The 25,154-nt window shown below is 32.3% G+C and overlaps 2 protein-coding genes across 2 annotated transcripts; one reads left to right on the forward strand and one right to left on the reverse strand.

Annotated features, from left to right (window-relative positions):
* Positions 1-3,616: 3,616 nt before the first annotated feature.
* Positions 3,617-15,076, reverse strand: LOC135958074 (zinc finger protein 660-like). Its single transcript, XM_065508938.1, has 4 exons — positions 14,328-15,076; positions 4,563-4,909; positions 4,388-4,435; positions 3,617-4,321 (listed from the first exon to the last, which is right to left on the reverse strand). The coding sequence occupies exons 1-4, from the start codon at positions 14,984-14,986 to the stop codon at positions 3,726-3,728; spliced, it is 1,650 nt and encodes a 549-aa protein (XP_065365010.1). The 5' UTR covers positions 14,987-15,076; the 3' UTR covers positions 3,617-3,725.
* A 2,253-nt stretch (positions 15,077-17,329) lies between these two features.
* dome (domeless) lies at positions 17,330-25,154 on the forward strand. The gene is made up of 4 exons (XM_065508432.1): positions 17,330-18,957; positions 20,519-20,825; positions 20,890-21,637; positions 22,865-25,154. The coding sequence occupies exons 1-4, from the start codon at positions 17,792-17,794 to the stop codon at positions 24,424-24,426; spliced, it is 3,783 nt and encodes a 1,260-aa protein (XP_065364504.1). The 5' UTR covers positions 17,330-17,791; the 3' UTR covers positions 24,427-25,154.

Raw genomic sequence — 25,154 nt, forward strand, 5'->3', positions numbered from 1 at the left:
ACCGATCATTCTGCCCTCAGGTGGTTGTTGCAATTTAAACAACCTGAAGGGCAATTGGCTCGTTGGATTGAGCGGCTTCAGAGCTATGACTTTAGCATCGAACACCGGAAGGGTTTGAAACACGGCAATGCGGATGCGCTCTCAAGACGGCCTTGCAACCTGGAATGCAAGCATTGCGCAAAAGCCGAGGAAAAGGAATGTGTCATTGACGTTCGACTAATGCATATAAATCCAGTGCAGATTGGTCTGTATTGCAGAGAAATGACCCCATACTATCAAAAATAATATCGGCAAAAGAAGGCCAGCCCGCAATGAAATATCGGCCGAAAGTCCACTGATGAAATCATATTGGGCCCTATGGAATAGTCTACAATTGTTAAATGGCTGCTTATACCGCATATGGGAAAGCGCTGACGGTAAAACAGTGACAAATCTAATTGTTGTACCATCCTCTAAAATAAACGAAGTAATGAAAGAGTTTCATGACGGTACCAGTGGTGGTCATCTTGGTGTGACAAAAACCTTAGAGAAGCTAAAACAACGTTTTTATTGGGTGGGTTGTCAGCAAGCAGTAGCCGATTGGGTAGCCAATTGTCCACAATGCATAGCAGCGAAGGGCCCAGTAAGAAGAAGTCGTGGACAACTTCAGCAGTATAACTCAGGTGCGCCATTCGAGCGGATTGCGATGGATGGGCCTGCTACATCCATCGCAATCCGCTAGAATGTCAGTGATGCTGGAAACCGTTATGTTTTAGTTTAGATTATTTTAGCAAATGGCAATACCCAATCAGGAAGCTAAAACGTTTATAAGCGTATTTGTAAACAACTGGGTGTGTCGCTATGGTGTTCCACTGGAGTTGCACTCGGATCAGGGTAAAAACTTTGAATCCGCCGTATTCAAGGAAATGTGCGATTTATACGGAATAAGAAAGATTCAATCGCACCCTGGAGGAATATTTAAGAAAAGTGGTCAGTGCACACCAGAAGGACTGGGATGAATACATACCAAAATTTCTATTGGCATACAGGTCAGCTGTTCATGACTCGACCTCTCCAACACCTGCAAAAATTGTCTTCGGGACAGAACTGAAGTTGCCTGGTGATTTAGGATTTGGTATTAAGCCCTCATCAAATAATGAAAACACTTCCCAAGAGCAAGATGACCTTAACGAACTTCACGAATTCGCAGACGAATAAAAATGACCAGCGACAAAATGAAAGCCAGATACGATCGAGCAGCGAATTCTGAAGAATTTAATGAAGGCCAACTTGTACTGCTGTATAACCCACAACGCAAGAAAGGACTGTCTCCCAAACTACAAACCCATTGGGATGGACCATACAAGGTGATTAAGAAATTAAACGACGTGGTGTACAGAATACAGAAAGAAAAGATCCCGAGATCTAAAATGAAGGTCGTACATCTAGAACGACTAGCTGCCTATGGGAGAAGTGAATCTATGCCTATTCGGGACGAACAGGCTTAAGCGGGGGGCAGTGTTACGAAATTGTACTTGAATTCAAATATAACGATTTTAACGGCTGATTTAAAAGTTGCCTAATGCTTTCAAATAACAGTGCTGTAATAGCAAACTGTAACATATCTGTGGGCATTATTAACATTGAATAAAAGCTTTCAGTTGACCATTGATCGTAAGTTGGCAACGCTGTTTGCTGTGACCGTATATTCGAATTCGAATATTCAGTTAAAGAACATTGTAGAAAGTACACCACAGATGGCGTATGTATTAGAAACCTCTAGACAGTTAAAGAGAAATCTAGAGTGCAGATGGCAGTGTTATTTATAATGGCAGAGGTTGCAGTCGTTAGTCAGTTTATCAGAGACGCTATTCGAATAAACATCAACTGAGTGCCTTAAAGTGTGCTGTATTTTTCAATTGAATTCGTGTACATTATAAAGTGTCTGTATTTCTGAGAATTTATAAACGTGTATAAAAAACATTGAGTGACTATTTAATTCTGTGGTTGTTGTACATTTTAAATAAATAAAGAGTTGTTACAATTTTTAAACTACTAAACGGCTTTTATTTGCAATCAAAAGTATCCGGTTTATTTAAAGGAAATAAACCAACGTTTTAAAAAGGTTAAAACGTAACAATATTAACTAAAAAACGGCCCTTAAATTTAAATTATATTTGAAAAAGAACAACGCACAGTGGTTCCCCAAAGTAGCACACCTCGGGTATGTTCAATTTTTAAAACGATCCTATTTCTTCGGCTGTTCCGATTTCAAAACGATCACACATATAGAATCTCCTCGTCGAGCACTACAAAAAACCTCGTCGTAGCTATCAATTATCTCTTATAACTTAGGAGATATTCGCATTTGAAAATTAAATTTTCATCATTTTTACCCACCCTACTCCAGTTTTTTGATAACAGCGGATCCAAATATTTCCCGATTTTCTCCATTTTTATTTTGTTGGACTAACAATAAATTTATGTATGAAATATAGAAAGAATTGTTTAAAAATCGTGACTGAGTCCAAAGTTACATGCATTTGAATTTTAAAAAGGCGATTTTTCTTTTTAAGTAATCTAAAAAATTTCTAAAAGGATGTATAAAGAATTTGTACTTTTTAAAAAGCTAACTTTACATCGAATGTTTTAAATTAAAAAAAAATTTAAAATTTTTAATACCGAGGGGACCAGGTCCATTCAAAGAACGCCTATTTTTTATGTAAAATTCAACTTTAGTGCAAAAATTCTCAAATCGCATACTCTATATCAAAATATAGTAACCCATTTTACATGGCCCAATATGTTCTTAATTATTTTGTAAAGGGTTCCGATAACCCCGCCACTGGTATGGATATAATAGCCTAAAAACTAAAAAATCCAATTTTTGGGATTTTTCAACACTTTTTTGGGAATTGCGGAATTCCTGATTACAAATTTAAAAATTGGTGTTCAGTTTTTCATTTTAAATCGAAAAATCTATATTACTGTAAAATTTTGTTAAAAAATATTCATAAATAAAAATTTTATTTCAAATTGAAATATTTGTATCTTTGCAAAAACTCAAAAAAAAAACATTTTTTGTCATATTTTTCAAAAAAGTATTCCATGATTTTCTTTGAAAATAAAATTTATTAATTTTTCAAAATAAATTCAGTTGGACAAAAGTCAAGCACAGCTGATTTTTATTTATCTATTTTGAGATAAATAAAAATCAGCTGTGTTGTTGATTTTACATTACTTGGTGCATCCTGGGGAATTCATTTCAAAAAAATGGAAAATTACAAAAACAAACACAAGAAAAAAATTTAAAAAAAAGTTGTATTTTTTTGTGGTATTTTGTTCATGGTTTTGTTGTGTAAAAGTGTAAAAAAATCAGTGTGTAATTTTCCCTTCTTTTAAAATGAATAACCTTATAATAAACCTTACATAAAATAAACCTTACATTTGTATTCAAGTCAAATTCCAACAAAATGTTCAAGTGCTTGAATTTTCAGGACTTTTGTACTATGGGATAGTTATTAATTGAACAATACATATTTTATTTGCCAAAAATGTTTTCTTTGTATAAAAAAATTAAATTTCAAAGGTTGAAATACACTTGTACCACATTTTTTTAAAAAAAATTCGATGAGTATTCATTATCAATTACAAAGAAAGATTTTCCTTTTATTTTGAAAGATAGGCGAATTTTTTTCCACACATTTTAATTATATTACATTAAAAACTAAAATTAATTATATTGTTCAAGTTTCCTTAACCCCCAATTTATCTCGCAAGTTTTGCTCTTCATCTAACCGAGCCTGTAGATAACGGGCACGAGTTTCTTCATCATCATCTTTATGAGTGGCGAAATGTACTCGCAAATCTCTGGCCAATGGAAATCTTAGCGGGCATAGTTCACACTGATAGACATTATCGCCCAGATGTTGTCGCAAATGCTTAATACAATCATTACTTTGAGCAAAAGCTCTCTCGCAATATTTGCAACGATAGGGTTTTTCTCCCGTGTGTGTGCGCATATGTCGACGACATTTCTCTGCAGTAACAAATCTCATATCACAATATTCACATGGATAGTTTTTAATACCGTTATGATAAAGATTATGTTTTCTCAACATATAAGCCATATGAAAGGCAGCCCCACAAATATCACACACAAATGGCTTCTCTTTCGTATGTACCATCATATGACCATATAAACCACTTGAGCACACAAACTTTTTTGGACAATGTGGACATTGAACATTTTTCTCGCCTTTGTGTCTTAACATGTGTGTATTTAAACTGCCCAGAACTTTAAAACCTTTTCCACACTCAATGCACAGGTACGGTGCCTCACCTGAAAATAAAACAAATGCCAATTGTGAAATATAATTAAAAATAATCAATATTGTTTAGATTTTACCTGTATGTACACGCATGTGAATCTTATATGATGTGTTTTTCGAAAAAACTATCAAAGAAAGTGAAAGTAAAATTGAATTGATATAGATACATATATGTAGTTAATTAAAATTTAATAGACATTATCACTATATACATATTGCAATTTTACTATAAATACTTATCCAATAGACTACCTTTGCTACAAAGATTACATTCATAGCCCATATGGTTGATTTGATTTGTTGATGGTTTGTCTGATTTCTTCGTGTACTTTCTTTTACACATTTTTCCGATTCGATGGAATCGCATATGCTCTAGCCGAAGTTGTTCATTATCAAAAACTGTTTCACACTCCAGACATGGAAAACTGCTGTCTTTATTTTCTACAGGCAACTGAATTTGTTCCGGAATTTTATCTCTTCTTTTCGAAATCTTTTTTTTAGGTTTTTTATTAGAAGGAATATCTATTGTGGTGTCATCATTTATATCATTGTTCGATTTTCGTCTTTTCGTAATGGACTTTGTAGTGGTGCCCTTTTGGCTGCAATGATAGATATGTATGTATATATTATATAAATAACTGCTAACTAAATAGTGAATGGTAAAATAAAATCTGTTTAGTTTGTAAATTTGTATCAACTTACATTTATTTAGGCTTTTTTGCAATAACAATATAAAAAAGTATGTACATAAACAACGGGATACTGGTGATAAAAGGAAGTCTTATGGATTTAACCTGGTTCAACATATTTGTCACAAATTATTTTCTTAATTATTATAGTAGTAATATACATATATATTTATGAAACTAAATTGATATACATACATACATATTTTTTAATTGTTTGTTTCCTCTAGGCAATAACGTGCCTTCAGCAGACAAAGATACACAGCTAGATCGTCTTAGAATTTTATAAGGACTCAAATTCGATGGGTTACAAATGGAATGACAAAATCAATGTACCCCCTCAATTTCTGAGTCGATTTAACGATGGTCGATTTAACACAAATATCACAGATTATTTTTCTGGCTCCTTTAGATTATTACAGATATGCAACAAATGACAGTTGTCAAAAAAGTAATATCGAACCGTATGGTAATTTTCTACAACAATTTTTCAATTGTTGTGGTTTGCAGAGTGAGAGAATGCCAATTGTATATATTGTCCCTCTTTCAAAACCTCGAACATTTTGACATTTTCTTTTGTTTATTTTCTATTACCATATTACTGAAATCTGCTGCTATGAACAAATATGTTCCATATATACACAAATTATGCTACCTAATTTTATGCACAGCTATTTTATGAGTATTAATACTTTTATAAGCTTTTAATGTTAATAATATTCAATTTTTGAGTTTGGTTGATTATCAATGTAAACCTTGTGCGCATATTTTCTGTAATGACCGGGCGCAGGGACTTTCTATTCTGGTCTACATACATTTTTTATTTATTTTCAAAAGGCCCAAGTGTAAATTGCACCATATTATATATCAGATGAATGCTATTTTTAAGCACTATTCAAATAATAAATTCAAAATAAAAATTTGACGGTTTCATTACCTATTCGAACTGAGTGCGACAAAAAGTATTCTGTTTTATCGCGCAATTTTATTATGAATATTTAGATATCAACACTCTAATATTTTATATTTGGAAATACAGTAGACGCTCACAAATTAGAGCTTTCAGCAATTCGAACGTTCAGAAATTAGAATCAGTGTTTGCAATACATTAAACCAGTGATGTTCAAAAATAAAAATGAAGATGTATTGGTGAGAGAGCTACCCAGCAAACATAATGTCAAACCAAAGACTATAAATATATAAAGATGTTGCACACAGTGTATTTAAAATTTACAAAATTTTGTGCTTTTTAAGGATGAGGGGGCTAGGTAACAGGGAAGCTAAATCATCGTGCTCACTCTCATGTTTACTGAGAGAATTACAGAGAACAAAAAGCACATACACATGTACATGGTACATTCCTATAAGCATATGTGTACATTGTTTTTGTTTTTATTTTGTGAAAACACATTCAGGTTAAAAATATCAAAAACTAAAAGAAGTTTTGTTTCTATACAATTTATGAGCAAATAACCTGCGGAAAAGCAAATGTTACCGATTGTGTAATTGTAGGGTAAGAATACGTGTTTTATTGTTGTAGAAATAAAACTTTATCTATTCGCACCGAATTATAATGTTATGTTTTAGACTATTCAATTATGTATATATGTACTTACCATATGCAATTTTATAGACAGTTCAATTATGAACTTATGTCTCTATTTTTGTATAGAATGAAGTTGTAATAACATGATTTTTTTTGTATAGTAATTATTAAATTTATTTATCAGTTCAATGTTTCAAAATTTTAACTTTTTCTATACTGGATAATTTGTATTTGTATGTTTCCCATGTGGAATGCTTCCGAAGTAAAATAAGAACTAGTAAATTAAGCATCTCCAAAAGGAATAAATTGTATTTTTGGTGCAACTTACGCATTGCTCAACAACAAATGTTTTTATGTTTTTTATAGCTTTATTTTTTAAAAATATTTTTTCGAAGACTTTTATTTGAATTTTACAAACTTCAAAAAATAAGTCAGATGGAGCGCACAAACTTCCAAAGTCGGAATCTTTTGTATAATTTTTTGCATGAACAAACATTTCTGACGGATATGACAAAATTTGCGCTGGTTTAATTATATCCACACGACATTTAACGCAAGATATTCGTTGAGCTATGTAACCAACAAAATATCGACTTGATGTTAGTTCTATTGGCACATTGTTGGAGGTAAAACAATCGGCGTCTTCATTAAAACATTATTTATTTTCATCGTATATATCTGCGACATCTATTTCAGGGGTATGGATACTTTCTGATATACTTCCAGTCCTTTCAGTATCTTCTAAAATTGTTTGAATCTCTATAGGTAAAAACATTGCATCGTCGTTTGCACAATTTGATGAGGTGCTAAAATGAGTCATTTTTAAAGATAATAACTTAGCTACTGCCATATTAAATTCATGAACCGATGGATTTTTGCAGTGTCCACCTTTGGCACGTATATATGAAAACAAGTTTTCTATAGGATCTTGGTTAAAATGGCTCGTTAAAATGCAGATTAAATTTGAATTTTCTTCAAAAAGTTCTTCCGACAAAGATAAAATAGCACTCGTTGTTTGAATTAGACCGTTGATTGAAAATATTTTATTACCGTCATATTCAACCTGTTTCATGTAGGTAATCAGCTCTTGAAGTACTTGCCAAGTTGTGCTATTGAACTTTAAGCCGCGTTTCAGGGGGTTGGAGTCGTTGAAGTGCCTGCTGTTTAAACAGTCAAAGTAACTGTCAAGCTTTTTTATAAATGCACATGTTGAAGTGGCTACTGCTATAATTTGCAGCAAAATTTGTTTTAAAATAATGCTTAAAAATTACTACTAAATTTTAACATTTAATTATGGTATTTAATTATTGTAATGTAATAATTAAGTGTTTATTTTCATAATTTGCTAGTTTTGTTTCTCTCTAAATATGTAATTCTAAAAATGTATATAATAAAGGTTTTTTATTTCGGTGCGAATCGATATAGTTTCATTTCTACAACAATAAAACACGTATTCTTACCCTACAATAACACAAACGGTAACATTTGTTTTCCACAGGTTATTTGCACATAACTTTTGTGAAAACAAGACTTCTTTTAGTTTGTTTTTGATGTGGCAAAATATGTTACATACATGCACACACGTATGCACGCATATAAGAATGAATTGCTGAGAGATGAGAATAATACGTTCTCAGAGTATAATAAGTTCTCTGAGTACAATAAGTGGCAGTAGCCGTACTGCCATCGACAAATTTGGCACTGGCAGTACAATGTATGGCAGTGCAACATCTTTATATATTTATAGTCTTTGGTCAAACACTTAAAATAATAACAAAATGAAGAAAGTTTAGATTTAGAATTTTTGTCAAATAAAACCAATTTATTAAATGAATGTAATTTAAATTTTAAGGAAATGAAAAAATATACATTGTAAGTCCGAAATTCTCTTAAATTTTGTATTTATTTTTGACTTTGTTTTATTGTGTTCAATTGTAATTGAAACGCGTGTGTTAGCTATGCTTCAAACAAAAACAACCAACAGTGTTGCCAGACAAAATTTACCTTATGTCCCCAATCTGAAAGTCGATGTCCCCAAAAAATCCCCATTTCAAAATTGAAATCCCCAATTTTGTCACCATAAAAAAAATTAAATTATATTGTTAATACTAAATTTTACTATGTTGAGTTTAACAAACTAAAGTTTCAATCTGGCATAATAACATACGACAAGCATTTTTACATCTATTTACCTCATTGTCAGTTTTCAAAATGTTGATTCATCGATTTTGGAACAAGTTGTTTGGAAGATGTCATTTTACTTTGAAACCTGCCAAAGAATTCTTGATGTTTATCCGATTTTTGTATGAATTAGTTTTTATAACTCCTTGAGAAATCAAGAGCTTTATAATATTCCATTTTTTATTCCAGAAAAAGAAAGTATATTTTGTAAAAAATGGACAAAATAAGCCATAATTTCACCGCATCGGAAGTGGAATTCATTTAAGTATAATTTAAAAAAAGCACTGAAAAACTCATTGTCGTATTAAAATAGAACTTAAATATAACACTCTGCTACAAAATAAAACTTTTTGTCAGAACTTGAAAAGCGACCCAATGGTGGTTGTAGGCCTAGGTGAGGGAATACTAAAACCGTTTTCAAAGATTTTGAAACTTCCTCAAAATTATGAGTTATTTTGAAAAAACTGTTTTAAGTAGTACTTTAGTACGTCTAACTCACACATTTTGCATATTTTTTTCGTCGTTTTTCAAATTCAACAAAGTTATTTTAATTTTTTTCTATGAAAACCTATTTTTTTACACAGTGTTTTACAGACAATAGAATATATAGAAATAAACATTACTTGTCGAAATCGGTTTATATTTGCAAAAGTTATTAAACTTTTTCGAAAAAAGTTCCAACAAATACCATGTAAATTAAAAACTGTACCACCATAGTGGGAAGGGTATATTGAGTTAGAGCTGATGTTTGCAAAGTGCAAAAATATTGTCCCAACACCCACCCTAAAGTATACCAATCTGTTCTGGATCACTTTCTGAGTCGATTTTGCGATGTCCGTCCGTCCATGTAAACCTTGTAATCAAACTACAGGTCGCAATTTCAAAGATAATTTGGTACAAGCTCTTGTATTACCCCAAGGACGAAACCTATTGAATTTGATTAGAATGGGTACATCATTTCTCATAGCCCCCTTACGATTGCCCTATCTGAAAATAGTTAAGCTGTCATAAATATCTTAGTTATATAGATATAAAAAACAAATTCAGCAAAAATAAGTTTTATATATGCCGAACCTGCCCACTTCCGAAAATCATTTTAATGAGTATAGATTTCTTAAAAATATTTCAAACTCAAATAAAATTCAACACAAATAGTTTTCATATACATATACAGAAGACATGTTAAGAACTAAATTTTCTTTATATATTGCAATAAAAATGTATATCAATGCATTGGTATAAGCTTTCATATCAAAATAAGTATTGAAATGCTATTAAAATCAAATTTTGTTTTTTTTTTTAGATATTCTTAACAAAAACAATACGTATAACTAACAAATGTATCAAAAGATGCACGGTATTTTAAAACGTAATCAGTTTTCTTTCCAAACCCGTTGAAAAATATAAATTCGGACAAAAACTGACTAAAGCTGGCCCACACGGAATGATTTGTTCGCCTGATTTGTGATTGAAAATTTTCAATTACTTGTGATTTTTATCGCGCACATCCCCATTAACAAGTAACAAGATGTCGAACACGAACAAATCATAATCACAAATCAACCGTGTGTGGCCAGCTTAAGTTACAGGTCGACGATAAGTTGACGAACATCATTGATAACTTGATGTTTCTGAAATTTTTTTCACTTTCGCACAGTGTAATTAACATTTAAATACGAAGTCAAAAATTGGCTCCTAGAGAATGATTCAGCTTTCTGTGTTTAGCAAGAATTTAAAACAATTTAATATCTGTGAACTTTTGATGAAATCCTTTTTTAATTTTTTTATTATCAAAGTAGTGTCCTGGAAACGAAAAATCTAAAATTTTTGTGTTTTTCATCAAATTCTGAAGAAATGAAAGAAATAAAATATGATTAGGTATTTAAACAAAATATAAAACCAAATAGATTAGAAATTGAAATGTTTGTCAATAAATAGCTCTTCTGCTTTATTACTAGGCCAAGTACTCTACATTGTGAATACCGCTAATGTCTAAAAATGTAAAATCCCCAAAAATGGATGTAAATCCCCAAATTCTGTTAAAATCCCCAAATCCCTCCCCACGAAATTCTGCCCCCAAAAAAATCTTGAAATCCCAAAATTGGGGACAAATCCCTACATCTGGCTACACTGACAACCAACAACAATGCTTAATAAATTTCTGAAAAAAAATTGCGATAGTCCGCCACATGTGGTTTCTTCGCATTCTCAGCGATGAATGAACAAAAGTTTTTAAAAGAGCATAACAAATGTGTGTAAATTTTTCAAACAATTGTTGTATGGCGTGAACATGACTGCATTAAACCAAGGTGCATTTAATAAGGTGCCATCGGCAGCACAGCTGATTATAGAAATAGCTCGCACAAATGTCAAACTGCATATATAAAAAATATTCGCCCGTACGTACGTATGTCAAACTCTATATATAAAAAATAAGTGAATTCGCCTGTATTTATTTCAATTCGCCACTGCTGTCACCTTGTTAAATACGCCTTGCATTAAACCATGATAAAAAAAAATACAAGGTAACACTTCTCTGTCACAAAAAATGTTTTGAACATGCACAACAACCCAGCAAAAAAAATGGTTCGCCACCAGTTACAAAAAAAATAGAATTGCCTCAGAAATAAAGCGGTTCTAATTTGCGAGCCTCTACTGTACCTTAAAATTTTTATATTATAGGATTTTGCATTTTAATAAAATTAAATTATTTTGATTTCATTTATGCAATCTGTCAGTTTTTAACGTGATTTATTTAAGATAACGGCTAATAATACAACATAAGATAAAACAAGTAAGAGTGCTATATTCGGCTGTGCCGAATCTTATATACCCTTCACCAAATTATACTTCAAAATTTTAAATATTTTTAGGTAAACAAAATTTAGTTTTTTTCCAGTTTTTTTAATTTTTTGAAAAAAAAAATTTTCGATTGTTATTTTAATTTTTTTTTTTTAATTTAAAATTTTTTTTTTAAAATTTTTTTTTTTTAAATTTAGAATTTTTTTTTTTAAATTTAAAATTTTTTTTTTTAAATTTTAAAATTTTTTTTTTGTTTTTTCAATTTTTTTTTTTTTTTAAAAAATTCGGGTTAAAAATTTATTCCCGATTTTGACCCATTGTGGGTCCAACTTACTATGGTCTTATATACGTCGTTGCAAATGTCTTTGAAATATCTATTATTAGATATCCATATTGTCTATATTAATGTCTTAGTAATCCAGATATACATAGGTAAAAAAATAGGTAAAAAATCGAGGTTGTCTTGGTTTTTTCCTCATATCTCAGCCATTTGTGGACCGATTTTGCTGATTTTAAATAGCAAAATTCTCGAAAGCATGTCTGACAGAATTATTGAAGATTTGGATCCCGAAGATATCTGGGGTCTTCAGAAAACTGATTTCAACAGACAGACAGACATACGGACAGACAGACAGACAGACAGACAGACAGACAGACAGACAGACAGACAGACAGACAGACAGACAGACAGACGGACATGGCTTAATCGACTCCGCTATCTATAAGGATCCAGAATATATATACTTTATAGGGTCGGAAATGAAAAATGTAGAAATTACAAACGGAATGACAAACTTATATATACCCTTCTCACGAAGCTGAAGGGTATAAAAATTAACAGTAAACAATATTAAACAAAAAGTTATAGAAAAATTTTTTTGTTTTTACTTTTTTAGTTTTTTGGATTTTGATTAGTGTAAAATATAGCAAAATAATAGTTAACACTTTAAAAGTACACACTTTTTTAAGCAAACTCCAACTTAAACTATTTATTTTTATGCCATAGATATTAGTTGTGTTCGCGTACTTGATAATTTGTACAAATTATCACTGGAAGTTACGGGATTCCGTTCGTTTACTTTTAAAAACTTGTAACGAGAGAGCACGAGAGTGTTTAAAGTGACAGTTCGTAGATAGAGAACATGATATTTTTTACTGGACATTTTTTGTCCAGTAAAAAATAAAAGTTCAAGTTCATAAAAGTTCAAAACAAAAAGCTTTTTTTTTAAATAATAAAACAACATTTTAAATTATGTATATTTCAATTTTTTTTAAGAATATTTATAATATCATAATTATTTAAGGGATCCCCAGCCATTTATAATTGAATTTAATTGTAATTAAAAAGAGGCAATCGTCCGGATATGGTAACACTTAATTTCTTTTGTAAAATATGGAAATTAATGAAAAGATCTCAAAAGCTTGAGACGAAATACATTATTGCTGTGGGTAAATATATGTACGTAACTCATGCGGAAGACAGTTCCAAGACCTTGCAACTCTGACAACGAAAGACCTTTCAAATAGTAATTTTAGGTATAAGTATTTGTTTGTTTCTAGTAGACCGAGAAAAAATAAACTTTTTGCATAAATGATTTGGTATGCCTCTTTTTATAATACGATAGAAGAAAACTAAGTTACGAAAACTTACAAACTGGTTAAAGTAGCAACTCAAAAAAACACTTAACAAATTCAGAGACATGTTCCCGACGTCGCATATTGAAGACAAACCTGGCAGTAGAATTCACAGTCCGTTCTAATATTTTCAAATTACTAGCAGTAGCACCAGAAAATGCTTCAAAGCCATAAAAAATATGAGGCATCATTAATGAGTGCACTATGCTCCTCTTGATTTCACTCGAATAAATTCTATGTAGAAAATGCAAGTAATTCTTCGATACAGTAGATCAAAATGCGTTTCAAAATTAAAATGACTGTCAATTACGACTCCAAGACACTTATGTTGACAAACGAACTCGATACCAAAATTGCAGATAAACACGTACAAATTGGGTAATTGGATTCCTCTTGGACCAATCAACTTGGTCTTAGACTTAGATGAATTAACAGAAAGTGAGTTCTCTCTTAACCATTCAACAACTTTACTAAGGCTAAAATTTATATTGGACCCTAAAACGTCAGGAAAAGAATGATTTGTGGAAAACTGGAGAAAAATGTCACCTGCAAACAGAAACGGTGTGCATATACTAGAACCAATAGCTCCAGACAGACCATTAAAATAATGTAAGAATAAAAACGGGCACAAGACCGACCCCTGCGGAACACCAGACTTAAGTGGTAACAAACTGTGTTCTGCCGGATAGGTATGACATAATAAGTCTACATGCAGATCAAGAAAAGTTAAATGTGTTTCTTAGTACAGTGACCATGGTAGAAAAACATATTGAATTGAAAGCCTTAAGGTAGGGCCATATATTGCAAATATTTGCTCAAACGTAACCACTTTTTTTTAGCACAAATATGTTTTACGTGTTTACTCTTACAAGTCATCAATAAAACTAAATTTTTTGTTTTGAATCATCCTAAGTAAAATAAGTTTTTGAAATATATAAAAGAATTGAACTGTAATTTATTTAGTGGTTAAGGCTTTTTCATCAAATATTTGTCATGTGTGACCCTACCTTTAGAAGTCATGTCGCCTAATTTTATGACAATCGCCCCATAATTAGTCATGTCTCCCAGGGAAATCACTTTATATATGCACAGATTTGCTCATATACTCGGTGTCGAGCTTCAAAAACTTTTTGTTCCACCAATTAATTATTACAAATATGTACCTACCAATTTTCATTAGGTGTCCATTCATTATCACTGGCATCACTATAAGGATTTGTGAAATACAACTCTTTTTCTTCCGATTCTTCATCACTATAGGGATTCGTGAAATATTCCTTATCTTCAGCTTCTGATATGTCATGCAACGGTTCATCATCAAATTCTGGCCAATCACTTACATTCACTTCCTCTTTATCCAGCTCTTCAATATTTATTTCTTCAACTTCTATTTCATACTTGGTTAATTCATAGATATTATCTTCTTTTTCTATCGCCTCTTCGGTTTGATCGTTTAACTCAATAATTTCTATGGATTCCTTTGACGCCTTTACATTACGTTTACTGTTGGTGGATTCAACTTGCTTCAACATATTACGGAATTGTTTATCGACATTTTTGTACATCTCTATAAATTCATGGGTCATTAATAATTTCTTTATACAATCTGTACACATTAGCGTAGGAAGATTGTCACTGATTTCCACTTTTATTTGAGGCTGTACCAGTTGAAGTAGTTCCATTAAGCTGGCATCTTCTTTGCATCCAGTTGGTACTTCATGAATGCTCTGCTTATTATTAATGGCACTTTCCCTTTGTGTTTTGGAAAATCGGGTCATACACGTTCTGCACAGATTTCGCATGGAATTAACCGTTTTTGGATTCATTTTTAATTTGTTTGCATGTGTAAAACAATAAAGACTGTTGAAAATTGTAATAATTGTATAGTAAATAAAAAAAGTGCAGCAGTCACAAATATTTACAACTTAGTGTTACCGGACTTTCCAACAAACAGTCAGATGGTGTTAAAAGGGCTTTTCGTGAACAAATCCAATGTAAATTTTTTTTGGGCAGAAATAAAAGCTATTTTCAAAAATCACTAATTAGTAAAAACTGCTTAATCATCTCGTCATTTTCTAATGCTACGTTCATACATATGTATTTAATGCTTATTTTTCAAAAAAACATGTTTAAACACGATCGCTCACATATTAATTTGTTGTGTTTTCTTTGTTGTCTGAGCAAAAGTTGTCTGAGCAAAAGCGCCAACAATTTTGTCATTCTATATCTCCACGTAGCTAAATTTATTGCCGCAATTGTCAAATTGAATTGCGTTCATAAAATTTGCATTGTGTAGACGACAATTGCCATTTGTAGCAATCCATTGCTTGAGCAATTATTGCTAACTTGAGGGTTAGGTTAGGAAGGGGTGTACACCGTTGGTGGCCAAACACTACCCCGGGGTAGTTATGTTATTCTCACTAATACATACACAATACTAATGCTCTGAGTAAAAACACAAATTAAACTCAAAACAAAAACAATTTAATACAATTTTTTCACGCATTTCCATTTGTGTACTCCTATATTTTTTCACTACTACATATGCATTTTAAGCAATCTCTCGTTGGCCACCACTGGTGTACACTATGTGCACTTCCAATCGGAGACATTGAGGTACATTGTGATTCCCTTCAATAGATATAGACAATGATAGCTTTATAATAAGAGAAGAGTCCAAACACCGCCTGTTAAAAAGAGAAAGAAAGAAATAGAGGTCTTTTTACGGATTTGGAATCGCCGTAGAACGTCCCTTAAATAACCACCCTATTCCCTTAATGAAACCTAGTATGTTGCTCAGTTTGCAGCCAGCAACACTACCAAGTTCGTCCAGAAATCTATTTCCTAGCCATCTAAGTCTGTGACCCTGTAACCTAGGGCAGTTCCACATAATGTGCTCTACTGTCTTTAGCTCCTCTGCATCTCCACACACTCTACAAAAGTCTTGTGTGCCATTATCCCATTTACCCTTAAAGGCTCCAATTGAGCAATGACCGGTTATCAATCCTACTAGAATCCTGAGATTATACTTATCCAACTCTATCAGTGTTCCAGTCGCGTTTGCATTCAGTTTTGGCCATAAGGCCCTGGACACTTTGCAATCTGACCTACTGTTCCAGGATTGTTTTGTATAGTCGGTTTAACCTCCCGTTTCCTAGTATCATGATCTAAATCAGAACCATGTCTAGTCAGTTTCCCAGTTCATCTGCTACCTTATTTCCCTGTATGTCACAGTGCCCTGGTCCCCAACACAATCTTACTGAATAGTGTACCAATAGCTCCTCTAGAGCTCTCCTACAGTCCTCCACTAGGTTGGAGAGTATTAAATGACATTCCAGAGCCTTTAGTGCCGCCTGACTGTATACGTATATAGTCACTGCAGCCCCTCTATTGACGTGTAAATTTAGTTTTTTTTTACTTTTTTTCATATGATGGCAACCCTAAAGCATTCACTATTACAAAAATAAAAAAACAGCTGTCTTGACATACCAAATGATTTCAATAATATTTTAAATTTGAAAATTGTTAATGCTCTGTATTGCCGTCTATAAATATCTTATTAAACATTGTAGAAATATATTTTTTAAGATGATTTCTGGATATACCGAATGATTTTGAATGATTGTTTTATTTTTCAAACGTATTAATATGCAGGATTTAATATAGAAATTTCCTCTGATAAATGTCTCTAAATTTCGGTATACAACCGAATTATATATTGAAAACAATTCCGTTTTATAAAATAGTAAAAAATAGGCATTGCTATATAAAAGCAATACATGCTAATTAAAAAAACAAATTTTCATTAAAGTCTGCGCAGCCCAAAATATATTTAAACCGGTAAAAACTCGGCGTTAAGCCGATAAGCCGCCGCCGAAAAAGATAAGACGGCTTGGTTCTGCTATCGACACTATCGCACTTAAAATTCTGTCGATAAAAAAATTAAATATTTGTCACTAAATAGCTGACCGCCACTGTATTAATAACTTCTTTGTAGTATAACGGTATTTTAGGGATAACTCTAGTCATGGCGAGAATTTTTATTTTGACGATTATCATGCTACAAATCATATGGCCGACATTCTAATATATGTAAATTATCTGGCATCTCAATTTATACTAATATACTAGAGTGTTGCAGTGTGGCAACAGTCGAATCACATCTTTCATACAACTCGCATGTTATAAAAACACAGCAGTAGCAGCAGCGAATGGTTAGAAAACAACAACAATGAAACTACCAAATACAAATTTCCAAGAATTTTGAAAATTTAAGTGCTTCATTAAAATGCAACATTAAACATAAAAACTAATAAATTTTTAATAAAATCAACAAATAACTGCTTATAATATAATATTTGAGCGAAAAACTAAGAAAAGAACCAACATTTGGGTAGATATTTGTAAAAATACTTGGTAGTAAAAATTCAAATTCCAAGAAAAACAACACACTAAAATTAAACGGATTTCCTGGAAAAACAAATTCAAACTCAACACATACATAAAGAAAAGCCACTTTATAGGGGCTGCGTAAAGGACTTTAATGGGCCAAAAGGCTTCGGATAAAAGTATTTTATACATAAATAACAACAAAACGTGATAAAAACACTTAAATATAAATAAATACAGAAATGACTAATAACATTAATGAGTACATAATGTTTATATTCGTATTTTTACTGGCAACTGGCCTGTTATCTGGCAATAGACCAGTGTCAGCAAGTGCGAATAGAATGTATAATCATCCAGGTGAGACATTTCCCATCACTGTAGAGGCAGCTATCGCAACTGATTTTAATATAACATGTTATATGAACCCAAAAACGTTTCCGGGAAAAAATTCAACCTGTTTGTATTTCGTTATTGGCCGGACAAATGAAGAGTTACCGCGAGAGAATATCAGAACGGTAAATGGTACTACCATTATATACACGGTACGTAATGCCAGTGAACAGCAGACAGAATATCGATGCAAATGTGGTCCTGATGCCATAATGGAGACAAAAGTTTTCGTGGGTTCCCGACCTAGGCCAGTCAAAGACTTTTCATGTCGTAGTTACGATTTCGATCATATGATTTGCAATTTCACCAAACCACCAAATCCCATACTGACCACATACAATGTTTCGTACTTTAACGATTTCGCCAGTTACATTTATCAGCCTCATTGCAATTACGATGATCGAAATCTAGTTGTTTGCAATACATCGCTAAGTGACCGTTATCAGGAAATGTACCATTTTATAATAGAGTCTAGCAATGCTCTTGTCAAACCGCACGAACAACCACTAATTCAGCGTTTCGATATAAACAATTTCGAAATAATGATACCCGACAAACCGGGCGAGAATATGCGTGTTGAAAGTCTCACGGTGGACAGCATTAAAGTGTCATGGCAAATGGCAACTTGGGAAAAATATCGTTCAAAAGGATTGCAATGGGAAATTCTATTGCAACCAGAAAACTCGACAATTATGCAGTGTGAGGCACCCGTACGAGAGCACAATGAGTTGCGCTTGCGTCTGCATAATTTACCTTATGCATATTGGCACTACAAATTGATGATACGTGTTCGTGTCAGAAATCCAAATGCCACTTGGAGTGAACAGTTTGTGTATACATTTCGAACGGCAGCCCGTCGACCAGAGCGTCCACCACGAGTTCAGCCAGGCAGTTTTTATATTGACTCGTCGGAAACTCTCATTACAGTATATTGGGAGGAACTAATGCCACACGAATATAATGGCGACAATTTTACATATGCAATAACATCACTACAACCTAATGGCAAAGTGACGTAAGTAATATTTTAATTATCAATTCAGCACAATTACATATTTGGTAGAGAGTTTGAATCTAAAATCATAGAAGCAGTCAGATAACCGATACAGTAGTTATAAATCTATTTTCTGTTTTTGAATATGTACTCTAATCTCAAACCTTAGAACAAACTAAACAGTTTCAGTCAAAACAATATAAACACAAATAGTAAGTGTACAATTTTTTAAAACTTCTTTCAAATACTTGATATCGTCCCCTCAATAAAACAATAAGCGTATACACTATTTTATATTGTTGTACTTCCACAAAGTGGGTCAAAAGATCAATTGAAATATTACTTTCGTTCTAGATGTCTACTAACACAGAAATTTTAAACTCAATTATTTCGAAATGGCAAACAAATTATACACTATTGTTTTATTAAGGGGGCGATATTTCTTTCTACGTTGTATATGTAAGTAGCTAAAATTAATAAATAATAACAAACATGTAGAATAAATTATAAAAATTGTCACAAAAGAAAATTCAATAAAATTAATTCTAGAAAATGCTCATAAAAATGTGAAATCTAAATACACATATGCATACATACATACTATGTGCATAATAGAAATTCCAAGAATTTAAAAACCTTAAAATTTACTGTATATATACAGCACAATTCACCATAGCGTCACCTTAAATGCAAACGGACGTAACTACAAAACAATTCAAAATCGAGTTTTTGATTGATTATGGTTATTTTGTTTATCAAGGAAATTATTAAAGAAATTCAAACGGCAAAAAATTGCCTCACCTGTAAAAAAACTAAAAATGTAGTTACGTTCGTTCGTATTTAAGGTGACGATATATCCTTCATATCTACATATCGTTACCTTAATATAGAAAATCCTTAACTCGTGTTTTTTTTGTAAGCCCATATTTTCCTTTATTTCGATAAATGGTCCGCTCATTTGTCATAATTACACGAGCCTTTCTATATTAAGGTAACGATATGTATGTATGTACGATACACATTAAATCAATTTTTAAGAATTATTGGATGGATGTATGACTTAAAAATGCGGGATTTTTTCAATTTGTTAGCTTTTGTTTTGAAACATTTGTACATTACGGGTGTATTACGGTTTCTTGTCTGGCCGCATATTCTGGGTGTTTTTCGGCAAATGCTCGCTTCAAATGAATCATTTGCGTTCGGTACAGGTTCCATGTGATGGTCTGACCAGATTTCAGCAGCTCATAGATAGGACCCTTTTGCTCCAACAAATATAGAGTTTTTCAAAATAACTCAAAATTTTGAGGGTTTTAGTATGTCCTCACCTAGGCCTACAACCTCCATTAGGACGCTTTTCAAGTTCTGACAAAAAGTGTCATTTTGTAGCAGAGTGTAATTGTTGTGTCATGATTTTATATAAATTATTTTTGATAAATTCAATAAACATTGGCCCATTTTCGTTTTTTTTAAAAAAATATTACATGCATCAAATAATCTGTAGGTCGCTGTACATAGCTATATTTGATAGTTTTCAAAAACTTTTAAATTAAATATTTTTTTATGATGAATTTTATTTTTGCAGAGATTTAAAGCCGTGGCACCAAGAAAAAAATCTCGCCAAGTTTTTGTGGCAAAAAGATTTATATTATGAATTTGAAATACGAAGTAAAAATCACATAGGTGAGTCTGAGGAGGCCAGTCGTTTAATTATTTATCCGACAAATCAACGAAATCCGAAAGATTTTACCCCTCAAGCTATACACAATGTTTACCATGGTAATAATCTGACATACACCTTGACATGGCTAAAACCTAAACATTTAACGGGACTTGCAAGCTTTACGGTATATTGGTGTTACACCAAAAGAGCATTGCGCAGCGAATGCAAAGTAAGTTATTCTACTGTGGAAAAAATTTATAAAAATAATAATTTTATTTATTGTGTTTTAATAGGAATCAATGAATTTTCAACAAATACCTGCTGAACAGCTGAACTTCACTACACAAGCACAGAATGCTTCGGAAGAACGTAATCTTAACTTGGCAGTTTCTGCCAACTATAACAAGTTCAATACTGGTCTTCACTGGACCGACTGCTCCATGGATATAGTTAATATTGATTTAGTTAAAATGGATCCTGAATTAGTAGTATCAGCAAATTCAATTAAGGTTCAGTGGAGTGTTGAACGCGTGTGTCCCTCTATTTTAGACGGCTTTAATATAACATATTGTGAAGTTGCAAATAATGTTACCGCCGAAAATGCTACATGTCTGCGTAATAAGGCCATTTCAAAAGTAGCCGACAAGTATGATAAAAAGTATTTTATAAAAGAATTAAAGCCATTCACCATGTATAAAGTAACGATGTTTATGTTCTGGCGCACTAAAAAAGGGAAGCCAAGTGATCCTCAAATTGTTCGTACTTTAGAGGGTGCTCCCTCGCCACCCCGACAATTGCGCGTTGAAGGTATAACCAACATCAGTGCAACAATTAGATGGTTTGAACCCACTTATCCGAATGGTAAAATACGCAAATACATCATAATGCTAAATAATGATCAAATTGAAGTGAATGCTTCAACATTAACGTATCATCTGAAGAATTTGGAAAGTTTTACAGCATACAAAGTGTATGTGTTGGCGGAGACGGTTGAAAGGTCTGAAACGAGCAATGATGTCCATTTCGTAACTGCAATTGGTGGTAAGTGTCAGAAGAAACATCTTTTCATAAAACCAAACAAAATTAATTTCTATTTAAGAATTTGAAAAGGTTAGGTTTTTAGGTTATATGCCTTTATATAAAATTGGATCAGAGATGTTATTTATTATGTTATTTCACAAAACCAAAAATATGTATTAGCAACTTTAGATTTGATTAAGATGTCGTTTGTAATGTATGTATGTCTTCCAATATTTTTCACTGGGATACTATATATTAATAACCTATTTTTATTGTCTTCAAAATAAATTCAAAATTTTATTTCTACTTGTTGTGTAGTTAAAAAGTTCTGGACAATAATATATGTACACTTTTGTAAAATTATTATGTTTTTATAGTTTTCCAGAAGTCATATTTTTCCACCTGGAAAGAGTCTGGAGTCAATACAAACTCTTACAGAATCAAAAATGTTTTGATTTATAAATTTTATTGAAATCGGATATGTCAAATTTAACTGCTGTCTTTTTTGAAATGGATTATCCTAAAAGATACCATTTTAAAAGTCAGAGTTAAGATACAAGTTTGGAAACTAATATTGTTTGTTTCCTTTATGACACCTACATATATTTAATAAAATATGTTAAATTTAGAGAAATTTGGAAAGACACTTGGCATTATTTGCTTAGGAATCTTATTTACACTACAGCCTTAGTCCACATTATTTGTAAAAATCATCTAAATAAAAGACTACTTTTGTGGTTCTAAAGTCTTTCCATCCATTGTGATTCCTTACTACTTTGACAATGGCAAAACATTTGATGAGAGTTTTTACTCTCTCTTGCTGGTACCGTTCGTTCAATCAAAGCATTTGTGTCAGCATTCTTCAAAAATTTAAGTAAAAATCCATAGTTCGAAGCATTGTAGAGAAATATGCAGTTGAAAACAGTAGAACTTCCAATATCTTTAAATACTTATCTTTCAAATACATATACATTTGTATGTATATGCATCAAGTGTAATGCAACGACAAAACCTAAGCGCGAAAACTGTTTCCGCTGTGGAACACGCCCAAACGCGATGAACCTACAACATGGTAGAGAAGCAAAAATCAATATTTTAATAAAACAATTGCTCACAAGTTAAACCTTTTTATATTTTGTAAACAAAATTAATTTTAATGCCAAAAAAAAATAACTGAATTCTTATTGTTATCAATGACACGGTATGTAGATATTTAATATATATTTTTGCTCTATTATTTATTTACAGTTCCAACACCACCCGGTATTGGGCCTAATAACAATGTAAACAATATCATGCAGTGGAACAAACCCGTAATACCTCGTGGTTCTATTGACTTTTACGAAGTTCGAGTGACAGAACTTGAAAATGATAACATATTAAGACACCGTACTAGTATTATTATGGGAGCCACTGCTTGTTCGTTTAGTTATACCTGTATAGGAGCCAAATACAAAACCAAAGTTGATGTACGAGCCGTAAATGCAGCACCGCGTACCGACAAACAAACATTGAATGTATATAGTTCTCAAATCCGAGATGACATTTATAATGAGTACGACGACTTGGAATGTATGGCAACAGCTTCAAAGTCTCTCGAATACACTGAGCACATGAACAAATATATGAATGATTCGATGTATGTGTTATACAAATCAGATTGGCAAACTACCGCAATCAATTTGTGTTCACCAAGTCCTATGAGTGAAATAACAACAATTGCTTTGGTCGTGGTTGCCATGTCGTTGGGTGTTATGGCAGCCTTGTATATGGCACGTAAGAAATATAATAAAATGGCGAATATTAATTGTACCCTCCCAGCTGGTCTGGAAACGTACTTTACTAAGGAGGCCGGAGGTGGATTTCCCGGTAATTTTGGCGGTGGTAGTCATTCTATCAAAGATACAAGAATAGTTGAAGATCAATGGATAAATGTAGCCCGCATGCATGATTTCAACTTTCGCAATGAACATCACCATTTGTTGGCCTCTCTGGGCAACGATTCAGGCTATTTAGGTGGTGGTGGGGGCGTTAATAATAGTGGTGATGCCCTTAACGAACACATATTGGGTTGCAGTTTAGAAACTGCAAATATTTCAGAAGTAAATGTTCCGTGCAATGAAGGTGCCGAGGAGTATGAGAAAGGGCAGTTAAAAGAAAGTCTAAATTCGGCTTCAACTTCGGCAGATTCTTTGGTTGAAAGTACAGAAGGATCTGAATGCAACAACTTGGATATGGAGCGATCACCACTTGCAATATTTCCAAATAACAACGGCTATATTAAACAATCATTGTTACAGCCATGGCAAACGTTCAACAATCGGGATGATGATGATGACGACAGTTCGCAATTACCAACAATACCGGCTGCTACAAGTGGTTATATAACTGTTCAAAATTTAAGTAATGCCCTTGCAAAAGCAAATAGCCAACAACCAACTAACTTTGTCCCCACCACTGGTGGCTATGTATTGCAGCAAGATTTGCAAAATTTGTTTAATAATAAATCGCCTACTACAAATACTTCGGAGCCAGTTGGAGAAAATATGCCACAATTCAATGGTGGTGGCTATACTACCCTAGAGAGTCTAACTAAATTAAATTTGCACACATCCTTAGCACCACAAAGTGAAATAAATCACCATCAACAACAACAACAGCTACATGAGGCCTCAAACATAAATCCACCTGAAATTATTGCTGATTGTGTTGCTAGAGGCGATGGCGATGTTGCAAAACCCGGCGTTATTTCCGGATATGTTACACAGCATGATTTGAACTTATTTGCTCAACATCAGCATAATCATTGAATTGAGCTAAGAAGAACTGAATTTACTTTTTTATATGTTGTATTATGTAGTATTACAATTACGTTTTAACGAACAACTGCTATAAAATTACTGAAACTAAAAACATATGAGAGCTGGCTTCCCCTCACCAATTACTAGTATGTTTCATGACAAAATTACTTAGAAACATGATTGAAAAACCAACCAACCTATTCAATACGTCCATAATGTAAACAAAACTTCTCCGTAACTGCTGCATGAAGTTGTATTATTTTTTCATAATTTAACAAACCACAAATTAATAAGATAAAGTATTTTAATATAAGTTCTTTATTATTAATTATTGCTCGTTTTGAGATCAAAATTTATAATTGTTAAGTCTAGTTCTAAGATTGATAATAATCATGCAAACAAATCTCACCATTATTTCTTTTCTAAACGCCCATTTCTATTGTGATTTTCTAAACATATTTCTAATTTAAGTTTTTATTTTAGTTCAATACTCATCATGTCGGTATTCATTTTATGCGCAATTTTCATTATCATTGATCATGTTGAATATTTTTACTTTTTTTTTAAATTAATTTCACAAAATATGTGTGTATGTACTTACTTATTTTGGACAGAAACAAAAGTAAGACGTTAGTTTTTTAAGTGCGGCCTTACATTTTTTGTAAAACAAAATAAATCTTACATTGCTTTATTATTTTTGAAATACAAGAAATATCGTATATTTTCAAAAACAAAAA

The sequence above is a fragment of the Calliphora vicina genome, chromosome 4 (genome assembly GCF_958450345.1).
Source record: "Calliphora vicina chromosome 4, idCalVici1.1, whole genome shotgun sequence".
Taxonomy (NCBI): Eukaryota; Metazoa; Arthropoda; class Insecta; order Diptera; family Calliphoridae; genus Calliphora; species Calliphora vicina.

Coding starts and splice junctions, on each gene's coding strand:
- LOC135958074 (XM_065508938.1), bottom strand. CDS start 14,986: ATGAATCCAAAAACGGTTAATTCCATGCGAAATCTGTGCAGAACGTGT. Junction 4,910..14,327: donor TGGACACCTAATGAAAATTG/GTAGGTACATAT, acceptor CTATCATTGCAG/CCAAAAGGGCACCACTACAA. Junction 4,436..4,562: donor ATGTAATCTTTGTAGCAAAG/GTAGTCTATTGG, acceptor TTTCTTTGATAG/TTTTTTCGAAAAACACATCA.
- dome (XM_065508432.1), top strand. CDS start 17,792: ATGACTAATAACATTAATGAGTACATAATGTTTATATTCGTATTTTTA. Junction 20,826..20,889: donor CATTGCGCAGCGAATGCAAA/GTAAGTTATTCT, acceptor GTGTTTTAATAG/GAATCAATGAATTTTCAACA. Junction 21,638..22,864: donor TTTCGTAACTGCAATTGGTG/GTAAGTGTCAGA, acceptor ATTTATTTACAG/TTCCAACACCACCCGGTATT.